This window comes from Coccinella septempunctata, chromosome 2 (assembly GCF_907165205.1).
Source record: "Coccinella septempunctata chromosome 2, icCocSept1.1, whole genome shotgun sequence".
In the NCBI taxonomy this organism is placed as follows: Eukaryota; Metazoa; Arthropoda; class Insecta; order Coleoptera; family Coccinellidae; genus Coccinella; species Coccinella septempunctata.
In genome coordinates this window covers 18,968,045-18,984,272 of record NC_058190.1, presented here as the reverse complement: position 1 = coordinate 18,984,272, position 16,228 = coordinate 18,968,045, and the positions used below count along the sequence as shown (strand labels likewise).

Sequence of the window (16,228 nt, the reverse complement as noted above, 5' to 3'; positions counted from 1 at the left end):
CATAAATATAATATAATATTTTTTCTGTGAAGTGTTGGTATCACATAAACCAATCCATCCTGAACAGTTTTACAGAAGTGAGAATCCACAAAACGAGAGAAGCAGTAAATAATTAGGAATTATGCCTTATGTTTTTCATTTTTTTAGGTTCCCTCTCCGAAAACCTTTTACTTTACAACTTTGGACCAAAGCTAGAGGAAGGAAAAATTGGTATCCGTAGAAATACATTTGCAGAAAAAAATTTGCAGTCCCCCACAGGAAACATTTCTTGGCAGTTTGTCAAGGAATTAGAAAAAGTTCAAATGGAGGAAGGTCTAAGGTTGGCTAATTCCCTCTCATCTCAGTATATCAATTATAAAAATAGAATTATAAATGTCAGATTAGCTACTCAAATAATGAGTAATGGGGTAGCAGATGCTATGGAATTTCTTGATAACAAATGTAAGAACTTACAATTCGAAGATAGTGTGGCTACCGTTGAAATCATTAGAAAAATTGATAGAGTGTTTGACATTCTTAATTCTAGAAATCTGTTCCGGAGAGGGTTTAAAGCTCCAATTAGATCTTCTTCCCTGAGGTATGTTGAGGAAATTTTCAGTGAAACTATAGAATATTTAGAATCATTGGAAATTGATGATACCAACATTCTTTTACACTATCGAAAGACATTCGGTTTAGGATTTATTTCGACCATGAAGAGTGCACTAGGGCTAGTGTAGAATGTTCCATCAATCAAAATTAATGAATGATGAACTTCATGGGGATCTTCTACTATTCGTCAGAAAATGACTAAATTAATTTTATTTAATAATTGTTAAGCAAATGTAACATTTTTGTCCCAATTATGTTAAATAAAAATATTTCAGCAATTTTGTTCTTTATTTTTTGTAATGATTCCTTTTATATATTGAACTATTTGGAATATTTAAAATCTCTCGCACTGACACCAGAGACGACTGTTTCTGCTCCAGAGACAACTCTGTCTTTGCTGACACTGCTTTTCATATGATTCCAAAGCTTTATCCGAGGCTTTTCAGGAGATCATTTCCTATATTCTTGCCTCAAGATTATAATTAGTATTTATATTCAAATTACTCTAAAGCTTCTATTTTATTAATTCATCGAGGCTGCAAGGGTGATTATTAAAAATTTCGTTCCCGAAATTCAGGAAATTATGATTAACATCATAAATCACTAAAAAAAGTGCAAAATTTTTAGAAATTTCGATTAGAATGACAAACTAATGATTAATTATTTTTAGTACGAATTAACCGACTCGTTGAAAGATTTGAACAATTTAGGAAATAGAGAAAGAAGTGAATTTTTCCAATCAGTATCAAACCTTAAAATATTTTCAGTTCGAATAGTTCATTCTTTCATTCCCGCACATTGAAATGTTTACGTTGCTAATAGCAACGGCGTGCGAGAGAGAAAGGTTCATAAAGTAAGTCAAGTAGTCAAGTATGGGTCTGTTCTGTGGAAAGGTTGCTCTACATCTTCCCTTTCACTCTTCCTCATTTTGCCTGTATCGCGATGCCATAGAGTTCAATGAATGCAATTAGGCAATCCAATCACCTGTCAAAATATTTCAATATGGCGGTCAATACATCGAAGATGTATTGACAGAGATGCACAGTGTTCGCGCCTTTTTTAAATAGAAGAATCATGACATTATTATACAAATTTCATTGGTCGCATTCAGCGGACGAAACAGTTGCGCAACTGTTACATGACTGTTACCAAACGCTAGCGTAAACGTTCGGTGACATATGCGCTATGCGCTACATTCTCAACACGTTCTGGAGCGGACGCCACTCATAAAGTAAGTCTGTTCTGTGCTTCTGTGACGCCACTTTTGGGAGCGGATTTGATTTGTGCTAGGTAGCGGTAGCGGAAAGGAGCGAAAGTTGGACCACAGAACAGACCCATTGACTTACTTTATGAGTTGGACTTGAACTGAGTAGGTAGTTGTTATTTAGTGTGGAAGATGCACGAGCTTGAGTTTGTTGAGGAAAATGAAATGAAAATTGATGGAAGGTAATAAAGAAGGATGTTAAATAAGTTATAGGAAATATACTAGAGCAACAAAGTAATTCGTCAGAATTCTAGGTTATGTTTTTCACAAAAAAAAACTGACTTAACCTGCACAAGGTTAACGAAACTCAAAAAATCCGTTTGTTTACGTCTTTCCTACAGACTTTTCAACTAATCAGCTGATGTTGGACTGCCTTATCCTATCTCGGCTTGCCAGCGAACGTTCAACATGTTCCCGACCGCTACCGCTACTGTCCGCTACCGATGGGTAGCAGAAGCGTTTTGCGCTCCGTCCGCTGAATGCGACCATTGATTCGTTCATGGTTCATGATTCAACTGCAGTGATTGTCAACAAAGACAATGACGATATTGGAGATCAATGTTAATTAATAAGAAACGAATAATATATAACCCGTTTCCACGAAGCTTGATCAATATTGATGGCGGATATTTTCAATCCATAAGAAGTTTATCATGAGAATTCAGAATATCATTCTTGCAGCAAATATGTACCGTAAAACGGGGTTACTTTGAACCACGTGGCTACTTTGAACAAAAAATAAATTTCGTTATATTGACTCATATTGAAATAATCATTAGGTTTAGCGACATCTAGTTTTCACCACTCAATTCGTCACACATTTAAGAATGGTATGTCAACACTGGTATGAAACTTATTTCTATGAAGTAGGCAATCTCGGCATTTCATTTCTAATCTAAAAAAGTAACGTTCGAAAAGGTGTGCAAACTTCTGTTGCTGCAGCCGTAAGTATTCACTCTAAATGTTCACAAAATATATTTGCTACACCAATACATTTTCATAGCAGAGCTATATTGAAACAATTTGAAATATTTCAACTTACTTTTTTTGTATGAATTTTTTATTACAACAATGAGGTTAGACATCGTTTTCGGGGTTACTTTGAACCGTGTTCAATGAAGCCCTAGCACGTGATCAATGAAGCCCCAGCTCTATTATTATCTTGCTGAAAATGGTCCGCTCTTATAAAAGAACAATTGGAGCAAGAAAATATGCCAACTTTACACCAGAAGCCTTAGAGAAAGCTCTAAGTGAAATGAAATCAAAAAAGAAGTCTTTTCGTGAAGCGTCCTCGTTTTATGTAAATTGTGTATTTCTGTTGAATAAATTTTTTTTTCTTTCGAAAACAAGAAGTTTCTAGTTTTGAAGTGTTCAAAGAAACCTTATCTGTGGAGTTACATTGAAATTGCATGGTTTCATTATATGCTTTCAAAGTAACCCCGACTGCGGGGTTACTTTGAACAGCCACAAATTAATTAAAAAAAAAAGGTTATTGATCGTTTTGAGATCTCATTTTTTTGTCATTAGAAAGGACGAACTGACGCCCGTAACATATATTTTTTTGGAATTTTTCATTCACTGCCTTACTGGAGATATATAGATTCAAAACAAAAAACCGTTCAAAGTAACCCCATTTTACGGTATATAATATAATAAATATAATGTACGTTTATGTATATTTAAGGATTATGAATTGCGACATCGTCCATATATATATATATATTAAGTAAAGAATGAAAGTGGATTGTTAATACAGATGATTATTCTAAGTTGTGTAGTTTCCGTCTTCAACTCAGTTATGTATCGTGCGAAAAAAATCGTTATATCTTATCCGAGAATCATATCCATCTCATTAAAATTTGAAGAACATAAATTGTTAATTAAATGCATATTTATTTAGTTGAATCTGCTTTAGCAAATGGCTCTTTTCACTGTTTTTCTATCAATAAAATAAGTGCGAATCACGATTCGCAAGCAATTATATGGAGGTTTGTAATAAAAAAGGTTTAATTAGTAAGGAGAGGAATTTAGAACAAAATTGAAAAGAAATATTTATTTATTCTCAAAACCAACATGCATACACATTCAAGTCAGCAATTTTGCATTTTTTTTATGCATCTTCATTTTTGCCCTACTGGCTTCATGGTTTTTATTATCTGACCTGGCCAAAAACCTGGCACGCATAACTATATAGAAATCTATAATTTTTTTTTGTCAGCTCTACTTTGTGCGACTCATATCCATCTAGCTGCACTCTTTGCTTCTTGATTTCCTCTATGAGATCAATATTGAGGGTCATTTCAGCCACAGTTTTTAGAATACACTTTTCTAACTGCTTTGTTAGCAGAAATAAATCCAAACTGGAATAAAACAACCCTCCGTATTTTTCCAGTTTTCCGAGAATTTCATTCCTGCCATCATCCTATTTTCTGGAATTATTCGTTAATATATTTATGTGTTGCCCTTCAAAATGTGAAAGCCAACTAAAAATGCTACCTGCATTGCCCTACATCTTTTCAGATACCACAGTTATCAAAAGAAGACACGATAATTCAAATTCAAAATTTCTATGAATAATATCAAGCTGGGAAAACCTACATTGTACATGAAATAATATAAGTATAAACAACTGTTACTACTACTACTACTAGTATAAGACATTATTCAATTAAAAAAAAACAATTTAATGATTTCATGTTATGCTATGATGAACAATGAATTATGAATAACACATTCTATGGGATCTCTATAAATTTAACTAATATCTGCCATCACTCAGAGAGCTAGCCAATATCTTCTAGCTGCAGAATACTGTGGTTTCATCTTCTCCAAGCTGGGAACACCCACACTGCAATGTTACAATAATTGATAGAGACCCTGTAGTAAAGAAGTAAATATGATTTAATACTCACTTTTTTCTGTAAACGATTACATTGTTTCAGCGTACTACCCTTCTTACGCTTAAATATAATCCATTTTTCCTGAACACTATTGCCACCCTTTCTATCATTGAGTTTCTTTCGGAGGACTCGACATGATTGACATCGAAGATTTTGTTGCATTCTTTTATACATTCCATGTCCAACAATAACTCCTTGACATCCTTTCGAAAAACTGAAAATGTTGCAATATATGAAAATCATGCTATTGGCTGCATTTAATCAATTACTGATACCCAGAACTTGAGCTTGGTATACACTGGCATTTTGGACCTTTTCAAAATTAAATACCCAACTAGATAATTTCAAAACAAGACAAAAAAGATAAATAAAATATATTAATTATGTTGATAACAAATTGGTTTCATATGGCTCATTCCACCTGTCATAAACACGATACGGGGGATCGCATCAGTTTAGGCACATTCATTGAAGGTGATGCACTGCATTGATCGAAACAATATAGAATTTTCTGACGAAGTTTTTCGAGTTTCCATGGGTCTCTGGTCTGTATTGTTCATCACACTGTTTTTAAGATCCATCGAGTGGAAAACATAATTTCAGCTTTGGTGAGTGTTTCAAGTCAGTTTTTCGTCCAATCTAATTTATTTTCCGAAGAAGTTGATAAATTTGTGTATTTTTGATTATGTAAGTGTAGTTCATGTTTTACTCCTTTTTGAATCATAAAAGAAAATAATAGGTAATAATAAAAAGAGCTTGTTGGATTTTTTAATTTTGTTTCGTACTCTTGGAAATGTTAAATGTTATTTCAGCCTTTATTGCATTCTGTGTTGATGGATTTTATATGATTAGATTTATGTAAGATAAGATCTTTGAAAAGTTGTATCTTTTGTAGCCCTGAAGAAGTGGAAATATATCCGCGAAACGTCGGCTTTAGTTGGGTTTAGTTTTTGGACCATCCACGTTTCCTATATCCTGTCAAAAATCTAGAATTAATCAATTACCTTTGATTCTCAATTTGGGTGCCAACACACAATGGCCACTTCTCCACACTTTTCAGATATGCATAAACATCCTCAGGCAGTGACGAGACAATTTGGTCATCTACATGTAGTCTTTCCTTATTGGGAAAGATAACCTGTTAACAAAATCATATGAATATGGTTAATGAATGACAATGAATTAAGTAGTCTCACCAAAACTGTTAAATCATCTCTAACCATTATGTGGTTTTTAATGAGACAAGTCTCTGGATCCAACCTAATGTATTCTATTCCATCAGGCTTTGGTATGTAAGCCCAATGCTGGGGCAAGAATTGCTGATATTTGTCCAACAAATATTGCAATGGTTTTTCTGATTGTTGTACACAGTAATTATGTTCTATGGGAACTTCTGATTCTTGCTGTGAGTGCTGATTCACAATTTCTTCTTGATGTTGTATTATTTCTGGTTGTTGATGTACAAGCTTTTGTTTGTCTTGCAACATTTGCTCTTTCGCAAGATGTTCACCAGCATAACTGTGGAACTGATGCTGAATTGTTGGCAACGCTTCTGGTTTGAGTGTTTTCCTATGTAATTCATGTAAATGGACAACATCCTTAATAACAATTTTGTTGTACATGTTCGCTCTTGAAATGCAACTGGCAAACTAAATCATGAGGTTTCAAAGTAATCTCTAAAGCTTTTGACCAACTTTCTATCCTCCCAGGGGTCTGTTGAGACAGAAAAATAATTATATGTAATTAATTACAAATAATAACAATAATAGAAATTTCATTCTACTCACATTCGCTTTGAAAAATGATAATTTGCCCTGAGGAAGACACGTTTCAAAACTGAACCAACTGGACAACTCTTCACCATACATAACTTAGACATTTCGAAGGTAATATAATTTGAATGCTCTTGTTTCAATACTAAAATTCAACTCCCTACTGAATACTATATCTCAATACTCAATAAATTAAAATTCTAAATCAAACCATCCAACTACCACGAGGGTTAATTCAAAATATTTACAAAACGACCGTCGTTATCGCTTGAAATCATTGAATTTCTTTCGTTCTTCACATTTAAAATCGAATAAACTTCAATGTTGTTCAGTGGTTGCCAGCGCCACCTGGCCTATTTACGGTTTTTTGCGGACACTTTTTGGCCCAAAAAGCCTCGAAGTTTGTTCTCCTTCTCTCTACCCTCCATAAATCCAACGTTGCCATGCCGTGCGTAATGTAAATTCACGAATGACATTTATGTCATAAGATATTGGCGCTGCATTCGCCATAATTAGTGTTGTTCATAATCGGATTATGGCGATTCAAATGATCTCAATAATCGAATGATCATTCGAATTAAAAATAACCTGAAACCTTTGGTTCTATACTGAAACCCATAGACATAATAATATATTTATTAAGTAATTATTAATTAATAATATATTTATTAAGTCTATGCTGAAACCTAAGAATCGAGCATTCGAATGGTGACGGTGGGGTTGCAGCAGATTGTCGAGCAGACATTCGAATTCATCTCATAATTTGAATGTTTTCGAAACGAAACTATCTCGATCGAGTTTCGAAGCTCGGTAAGGACCGGACTGCAATATCAATTAGTTTTATTACTGATGTTTTGAATTTAGCATCCAAAATAAATAAGAGTTTTTTTCATTTCTTCCTACCTCATTATTATCGGTAGAATGACCGATTTGCGATTCAATTATCGTCATTGATGGTGGACCAAGTTCTACCGAAAATATCATTGAATACAGTCAGAAATGAAAGAAGTTTTAATTTCCGTTCAATTCCGAATAATAAATTCCGAGATGAGAAATGTCTTACTTCACGCCTGTTAAAAGAAGTAATAAGACTTAAATGCCCATTAACAACCTTTACATGAGCTCTAGAATGTACATTCACAGCTGCCCGATTCTCTACACTCTAGTGCCGAGGCCCAAAATCCAAAGGTTTTAGATTTCAGGTTATTTCATTCACCGATTTCTCCATAATCTCCATGCAACGATGCAACACGGTTAAAAGTTAGGTTCTGTAATCAGGTTATTTTTCATTCGAATTCTCGATTTCAATAATCGGATGATGCCGATTATTTCAATAATCGGATGATGCCGATTATTTCAATAATCGGATTAACGATTATTTTTAATTCGAATGATAACATAACTAGCCATAATCAGCTGTTCCGCAAACAAAAGATTAAAAGATTAGTGGTTTTTGGTTATCAAAATCGAACCAATTCATCAACTGAAAGCTCTTTCGTTAATTCTTGGCTGTATTGTAAGTAGTATTAATCTTTTGGTTATATTTTGAGGAGTAAAAGATTAAGGTTAGTAACTGTTTGTTTTTAAAAATTTTTCAGATCATCTGGCAAAATGTTCTTCGAATTGACGAGGCTCTAATGATAGCTCATCGAGTTTTGAAGAGTCTGGAGAATAAGCTAACAACCTCCACGTGGTATTCTCCGGGCAACGTTCAATCAATGAACGGCAAATGTTAGCAAAAAAAATGCCTATAAGAGATTCAGTTCAAAGAACTCAACTTTTTTGTAGAAGTTTGAATGAAAATGAAATAACGATAACCTAACCTATGATAGATGATTTAACAGCGTGTTATTGCATATTATATCATATTGAGGAAAATTTTAAATTCATGTGAAAATGTTTTTTTTCTATTTAGAACTAGAAAAATAAGAAAAAGTACATTTTCTATTAATGTTATCCTAATATTCTATGGTTCTAGAGTCAACTTAACGTCAAAACATGAAAATACCCTTCATATTTGACAACTATGTCAAATTTAGTAGGAGGAATTTCAATTTTCAAAAATTCATATCTCCTAAACTAAAAGCTTGCCGGAGTTGAAACTTGTACCAATCGATTTTTTCATGAAAAACTGCATATATAAAAAAATTACCGTCAAAATCGGTCACTGTCCGTAAAGTAAAGTCCAGCCGTAGATTGGAAAGATGAAATAGACATACAAAGCAGGTTTGTCTGGAATGTGCAAGCATATTTCAGCACTGCTCCTGTACTGCACGAGGTTGTATTTATTACAAAACAAAAGAGGCAAATTGCTCTTGCAATTTAACTGATTCTGAAGTTAAATTTAGTTTTCTGTATGCTGTTTGTTTATTTTTATTTTAAGATGGATATTAACTCTATCAAGATGCTTTTATTCACTGATGTTGAATAGTTCTGGAAAAAATGAGGGAAAGTGGGCTGAAAGTACAAATCTTTCAAAATTTTATGGGAAGAACATATTCTGATATTTTTTTTGTAAAAACTATAAGTATTCTAGTTTTAGGAAATGTGGTGGGTAGCAGTACTACTTAAGTTGCAGATACAAAAAAATAACAAAAATATTTGAAAAATTGTGGCTGTTGTAAATTAAAATATTATGGAGGGTGTTAATTTTCGAAGAATTTCATAAGTTATTTGGAATGTAATAAAAAACTGAGCTGGATTTTTTTTCTTATTTTCCTGAAGTAGTTATGACCATGTCCACCCTACGGCGCCGTCTTCTCGTTGTATATATTATAATGTTCATGTAATTTAGTTGTAATAAATTTTCTTGAAAAGGTGCACTGTTTTATTGAAAAGGTCTATTCACTATTCGCGAATCCAATTACCGTTGAGGGCGCTGCGAAATGAAAACAAACTTTGACGTTTGTCAGTACTCTTTTCGAGATTTGTACGGCCTAACAGAGTTTTTCTAGTAAATCAAGATATTTATCGGAAATATCGGAAGTGAATTAATTTAGTTTCGTAAAGAAAGATCAACATTCTTTGGAAATACCTACTTCATTTGAAAAGAATGAATTGTGGAATAAAATCGAGCGATGATATTGGTGATCCACTGTACCTAGACACAAAATCCTATTATTTCACAGATTCTTTCTTGAATTAAACCTACCTAATATGTTGAGGTAGCATATAATGAGTTTGTGAAGTTTCTATTTAAAGTATTTCAATTCCGTGCTATGATATAGAGGTATTCCTCATACTGAAATCTCAAGGGACATAAATATGATTCGGCTCATGGAACAAGTTCTACAGATGAGAAAAAGCATTCATTTGGAAGTATGAAATTTATGAAATTTTATTTCTAAATCGTCAATTGAATTTAGCAGAAAACTCTCGCAAAGAAAAATCGTTTAACCTAACTCCTGCCAGTTGAAAGCACTGGTATATATACCTTTTCCAATATTTTTTCGGAATCAATATTTTTATTGAGAAACCCAGACAATAATCTCAATATAACTTCTCCAAGTAATAATTATAATACTTAGTTGGACAACGTGAGATAAGAAAAAACATGAGGAACAAAACTTGTTTTGACTTTGCAGTACTGACAAAGTAGTTTCGTAATTCAGTCGGCAGAGGGCGTCTAGATTTTTGGATTCGCCAATACATATAAATGGGAATAGTGTAAAAATATCGGTACAAAATATTAACAGTATCAAAATATAACTATAGTGAAAAAATAAACAGCATAAGTACACGTCAGCTCTCAATTAATAATAACGTCCAAGCATTTTTGTCGTATCCTTGAGTCATTTATGTGAAGCTCCTGGTGCTGAAATAGAGAAATTCCTTCAGGAATACTAACTCTCGTAGGCTATGAATAATGGCACTTCCTGCTAAAATACTGTGCGACTTGCCCAATTTATTGAATACTTTCATTAACATTACCAACGTCATAGCCTACTAGAACTTCTAGTAGGCTATGCCAACGTTAAGCTAACACTGTTAGCGGAAGAATCACTAGGAATAACACCACTTACTTTAAAACAAAAATAATGCTATTGCAATGTACTTATAATAACTAAAAGCAGAGTCTCTCTGCTAAAAGTAATAGAGAGTTGAAGTGCGCACAGAACGTTAGCCTGATCGTAAACGTTAACGTGACAAATAACGTCAAATATAACGTTTACGTATTGTAATGAAATTTGAGTTGAAGTGCTGCCATCATGAAACGTCAGACGTTAAACATAACCTTTCAATTTGGATTTTGATTTCATTTTGCTGGAACTCTTTTTTATCTAATATCTAACATTGAGCTTTGACAGCTGGAATAATATTTGAAATATTGATGTTCTAATGATTATATGCATAATAAAGAGAATTTTCAACTTGAAAGTATTTTATTATCAATGAAATGTTTAAGTGTTAGAGAAAAAAGAATCGCAGTTGAGTTACAGCCATTTCTTTACTGAATGTAATCTGATAACGAAGTTTCATAACTAAATCCTTTTGAAAACTTCAAAATCAATGCTGATTTCCTATAACTTTCATTCATTATGAGAAAATACATGGGAAATATAAACAATGACTGTTTGAGGTTGTTGAGAATTGCATTCAACAGTCAAAATTCGGCCATTCGCAAGTCATCGGTGCTACTCGTTTAACGTTCGGTTAACGTACGTCGATGTTTAAAGGTATACGTGGAAGTATACCTTCGCTAGTTTACGTAGGCCGTAAAGCTGACGCTAACGTTAACGTTAAAAACTGACGAATGAGCATGCGTAGATGTCAATTATAACGTTAACGTTTACGTTCATGGCAGCACTTCAACTCTCTAATATAAGAGAGTTGATTGATTTAGTTTCGTAAAGAAAGATCAACATTCTTTGGAAATATTTCATTTGAAAAGGATGAATTGTGGAATAAAATCGAGCGATGATATTGGTGATCCACTGTACCTAGACACAAAATCCTATTGTTCCACAGATTCTTTCTTGAATTAAACCTAGCTAATAATGTTGAGGCAGCATATACTGAGTTTGTGAAGTTTCTATTTAAAGTATTTAAATTCCATGTTATGATATACGTATTCCTCATACTGAAATTTCAAGAGACATAAATATGATTCAGCTCATGGAACAAGTTCTACAGATGGGAAAAAGCATTCATTTGGATGAAAATTATGAAATTGTATTTCTAAATCGTCAATTGAATTTAGCAGAAAACTCTCACAAAGAAAAATCGTTTAACCTAAATCCTGCCAGTTGAAAGCACTGGTATAAATACCTTTTCCAATATTTTTTCGGAGTCGATATCTCTATTCAGAAACCCAGACAATAATCCCAATATAACTTTTCCAAATAATAATTATAATACTTTGTTGGACAACGTGAGATAAGAAAAAACATAAGGAACTAAACTTGTTTTAACTTTGCAGTACTGACAAAGTAGTTTCGTAATTCAGTCGGCAGAGGGCGTCTAGATTTTTGGATTCGGCAATAATATTCACATTGAACTCTATGGGAGAGAGTTCAATGAATAGAGACTTGAAGTGCAGCCATGAACGTAAACGTTAACGTTATAATTGACATCTACGCATGCTCATTCGTCCGTTTTTAACGTTAACGTTAGCGTCAGCTTTACGGCCTACGTAAACTAGCGGTCTCCCACGTATACCTTAAACATCGACGTACGTTAACCGAACGTTAAACGCAGGGGGGTGAAACTCCCTCTTCTATGATCCAATCTACAACCAAATATGGCCGACATGAATTTCCGGTTGAAGTGACAGTCAAAACCAAATTAACCTAATTCTTTTGATTGACAACCTGTTGACGTTTCGAAAATCATGTTTTTAATATTCACATTTCATTATTTAACTGAAAAATTACTTCCCTACTACATAACGAGGCGGATTATTTAGGAGATTCTAGTGCAGATTCAAGATGTAACTTACGAACGAACGAATGTTGAATATTATTTTCATCTATTCTGATAGGTAGGTTGAGCTATTTTTGATCTCTGAATTTCTCATCATTCCAATTCTACATCAATCACTTTGTTATTATGTTATTAACTAAGCTTTCTCTATCTTCATTCTCTTTTTTTTTGTTTCAGATATGTTTTCAATTTCGAGATGTACAAGGGAACAAGAAAATTTATCACAATGAACGAGCCGTCCCGATAATTTAAATAGCTCATTATGTGAATAAATTCAATATAACTAAGCTTTTATTGGGACAGATTTTTGCTGAGGTTTTTAGCGTGGTTGTTTTGTATTATACATATATGTGGATGTTACTTGATTTCCATTTCCTCTGCTTATACTGAGATTTTATATAGGGAACAGGTTTTACGATCAACAATTCTATTTCTTCTCAAATACCATATTGTTTGATATATTTCATCCTCAATATGTATTTGCATTTGGCTGACTGATATATAAATGTGCTCCTCTGGAAAATACTGTTTATAGAATTTTTATGAAAAATAAATAAATTGCTGAAATTCTAACTTTCTCCTACCTTGATTATATTTTTTATGTAATGTAAATTTATAGCTTCTATCATGAATTCCAAATCTGTTTTCAATATTAATGGTAGAAGCTGTAAATTTACAATGAAGGTGAAAACAACGAAAAATATGTATATAGGTATAGTATGCCAGAGTATGCCTGTAAATTCAAAATTCCCGCCATTCAATATGTACTTCCACAACCAAATATGGCGGCATACAAATGACATTTGGTGTTGCCACAGATTACTTAGGAGTTTTCACTTCTTGTATATTAGTGTTCTGTGGTTAAACGAGTAGCACCGATGACTTGCGAATGGCCGAATTTTGATTGTTAAATGCAATTCTCGATAACCTCAAACTGTCATTGTTTACATTTCCTGTGTATTTTCTCATAATGAACGAAAATTATAGGAAATCAGCAGTGATTTGAAAGTTATCAAAAGGATTAAGTTAAATTACTGTGTTATCAGATTACATTCAGTACATAAGGAAATAGCTGAAACTACACTGCAATTCTGATGTCTCTAACACTTGAACATTTCATTGATAATGAAATACTTTCAAGCTAAAAATTCTCCTTATTAGGCATATAAATCATTAGAACAACAATATTCCAAATGTTATTTCAGCTGTCGGAGCTCAATATTAGATAAAAGAGAGTTCACGCGAAACGAAAGCAAAATCAAATTGATAGGTTATGTTTAACGTCTGACGTTTCATGATGACAGCACTTCAACTCAAATTTCATTACAACACGTAAACGTTATATCTGACGTTATTTCTCACGTTAACGTTTACGTTCAGGCTAACGTTCTGTGCGCACTTCAACTCTCTAATATTCAAAATTATGTTTTATGTTTACATAGTTTGACGTCTATCAAGATCTCTGTGCTGTCAATGTCAATCAAAAATTGCGCACAATGTGGCAACGTTGGATTTCAATGCTGTTTCTAGTCGCACCTTTGAAAGTCACGTCTGGACTGAAACGCAACCGGCCAAAATGATAGAGTGAATCCTCTTGTTGATACTCTTTGGTCTGGACGAACTTTCTTTAGTTCAATGCGTCTGGATTCCCTAATTGCTGTTTTCAGTCGCTCCTGCCAAAGATTATAGAGCAGGCTCCTGCATTAGCAAAGAGTAACCAACTTACTCTTTGGCATTACGCAGAAGCAGAAATTTTAGATTGTCTATGTTTAGAACCTAAAATGTGTATGTTAGATAGGTCCTAGATTATATATTATATTCTACTCTGTAATCTGTGATTATATATATATATCTGTTTGAATGAACAGAATTATTATGTTAGTGGTATTTATAGCAGAGTAAAATTTCACCTTTTATAATTTAGTGTTCTTAAGTATTCAATTCCTCATTCAACAGTGTTCAGCTATAATATACTTATTTTCATCATGGAACAAAATTTGGTGATTGAAGTGAATATATCAGACTATATCCTCACACCTCTATCATGTGCGTCGTTAGTAGAACAGTTTCTGAAAAGCCTGCTATATCAAAAATCTCAAATACCATATCCTTACACGTGGTTGAAAAGTTCTGTCAACAGAAGACGAAATCGTGTTAATGTAACTGAAGGAATACAATCTAATGGGACTTATCAATTCAAAATAGAAAACCAATATAGAATAGCTTCAAAGCTTTATGATGGCCTGGAAGATATTATGAATGAATTAGCCAAAGAACTTTCCAAAAATACCGTGAGTGAAATATTCATATTATTTGGACCAACTCCACTTTGCCCTAAAGAAGTTTGTAGAATCAAAATACCCATTTTGGCTGCGGGACATTTTGAAGAAGCTCATGTGAAAGATGCCCTTAAATACCAGCATAATGCTTTGAGGTAATTGCTTGAAACTATGACCATATTTTTAACTACTAACTGTAGATTCGATTAGTGACTTAGATTATTTCTGAATAATTGATTTTTTGTAGTTGATAGTTATAAATGGGGTCTCAGTGCACTGTGACCTAAAGGTCTAGTATCGAAGCTGATCTCTCCATCTACTTCTGTTCGACTTAGTAGTGATTTTTAAATACGTGTGTCCAAAACAAACGTTAACTCATCGACTTCTCTGAATACAAACATTCTAATTCATTGAAATTTTTGAAAAAATCGAAGACAAAAATCCAAGGTGGGCGCTAAAGTAAACAGGAGCCAAAGTATGCTTTCCACAAGGTGTTAAAAAATTCGTCGAAAAAATATGGTGATCTTGTCTTTGTTATTGATAGTTGAAGATGAAGTTTTCAATGTTTCACTGTCTGCAGTTCTTTTCTGACCAATTTTTAAACACCTTGTGGAAAGCATAGTCCGACTTTGATGAGTGATGGCCCATTTTGTTGACTATAGATTGATGTTCGTTTTTCGTTGTTGTAAGTTGTTGTGTTTGTTCATCATTGATTTGATGAATAATGATCATGATTCAGGGGCATAGCAAGTTTGGTCTGGGCCCTGCCTCAAACCATAGCACCGGGGGCCCATTCCATCAATTATTTTTGAGTTCTCTATTAGGGGGTATTAGTTGAGTGAATTTAAATTTAGAGATTCAGTCTGGAGGAGGGTCAAGAACTGAAGGACAAAGAAATTTATATTAATAAAAATATAATGAGGTGAAAAATTGAAAATCATAACTTTAATACATAAGCTTTCATTAATTCATGAATATAATTCAATATAAATAAATAGAATAAAGTATATAAATATTGGGAATATAATTCATATTAAAAAAAAGAAAGAAAATGAATCGAAATGAAATAAATGAAAAAACATACCAGAACAGGTCAACTGGAAAAATTAACTCTTGTTGGTTTCTGATTGGGCAATACAGAAATTATTTCCTTCGAATCTAATTTTCTTGCAATTGCATTTTCAATGAACAAAATTGCACAACTTGACATTCTCGTTTGAGACATCATCTTATTGCAAATTAAGTTTTGCCAAGTCATACATGCAAACATCTGCATCAATTTCGTCACTGAATGTGTGCCTAAAAGAGACTATTTCTTGGTGAAGAGAGTTCGAAAGGTCCGAAGAATAAAATTTTCTGCTAGACCAACTAGCTCAGTATCACAGCAACTGTTCAGAGTCAAAGGAAAGTTGACTTGAGATCTTTGTACGGTTGTCTCAAATCCTTTGAACCGATATTTTCAAACTGTCCTCACATATAAATTGAAGTTTCAATGAAACA

General features: G+C 33.3%; 2 protein-coding genes and 1 long non-coding RNA gene across 3 annotated transcripts in view; 2 read left to right on the top strand and 1 right to left on the bottom strand.

Annotated features, from left to right (window-relative positions):
* Positions 1-3,615: 3,615 nt before the first annotated feature.
* Positions 3,616-6,704, bottom strand: LOC123307407. Its single transcript, XM_044889695.1, has 6 exons — positions 6,543-6,704; positions 6,122-6,468; positions 5,952-5,977; positions 5,760-5,893; positions 4,768-4,969; positions 3,616-4,703 (listed from the first exon to the last, which is right to left on the bottom strand). The coding sequence occupies exons 2-6, from the start codon at positions 6,375-6,377 to the stop codon at positions 4,653-4,655; spliced, it is 669 nt and encodes a 222-aa protein (XP_044745630.1). The 5' UTR covers positions 6,378-6,468; positions 6,543-6,704; the 3' UTR covers positions 3,616-4,652.
* A 5,532-nt stretch (positions 6,705-12,236) lies between these two features.
* On the top strand, positions 12,237-13,032 carry LOC123308207. Its single transcript, XR_006537066.1, has 2 exons — positions 12,237-12,507; positions 12,627-13,032. It is a non-coding gene; the product is annotated as an uncharacterized LOC123308207 (long non-coding RNA).
* A 1,262-nt stretch (positions 13,033-14,294) lies between these two features.
* LOC123306412 overlaps positions 14,295-16,228 on the top strand; it is a 54,318-nt gene continuing 52,384 nt past the window's right edge. The window contains exon 1 of the mRNA XM_044888396.1: positions 14,295-14,883. Coding sequence (XP_044744331.1) covers positions 14,435-14,883 — 449 coding nt within the window. The 5' untranslated portion in view covers positions 14,295-14,434. The remainder of the gene's footprint in view (positions 14,884-16,228) is intronic.

Excerpts from the sequence above, each read along its gene's own strand:
- LOC123307407 (XM_044889695.1), bottom strand. The coding sequence starts at position 6,377 with ATGTACAACAAAATTGTTATTAAGGATGTTGTCCATTTACATGAATTA. Across the intron at positions 4,970-5,759 it reads ACCCAAATTGAGAATCAAAG|TTTTTCGAAAGGATGTCAAG; the intron begins GTAATTGATTAA and ends CAACATTTTCAG. Across the intron at positions 4,704-4,767 it reads GTAATCGTTTACAGAAAAAA|TGTGGGTGTTCCCAGCTTGG; the intron begins GTGAGTATTAAA and ends GTAACATTGCAG.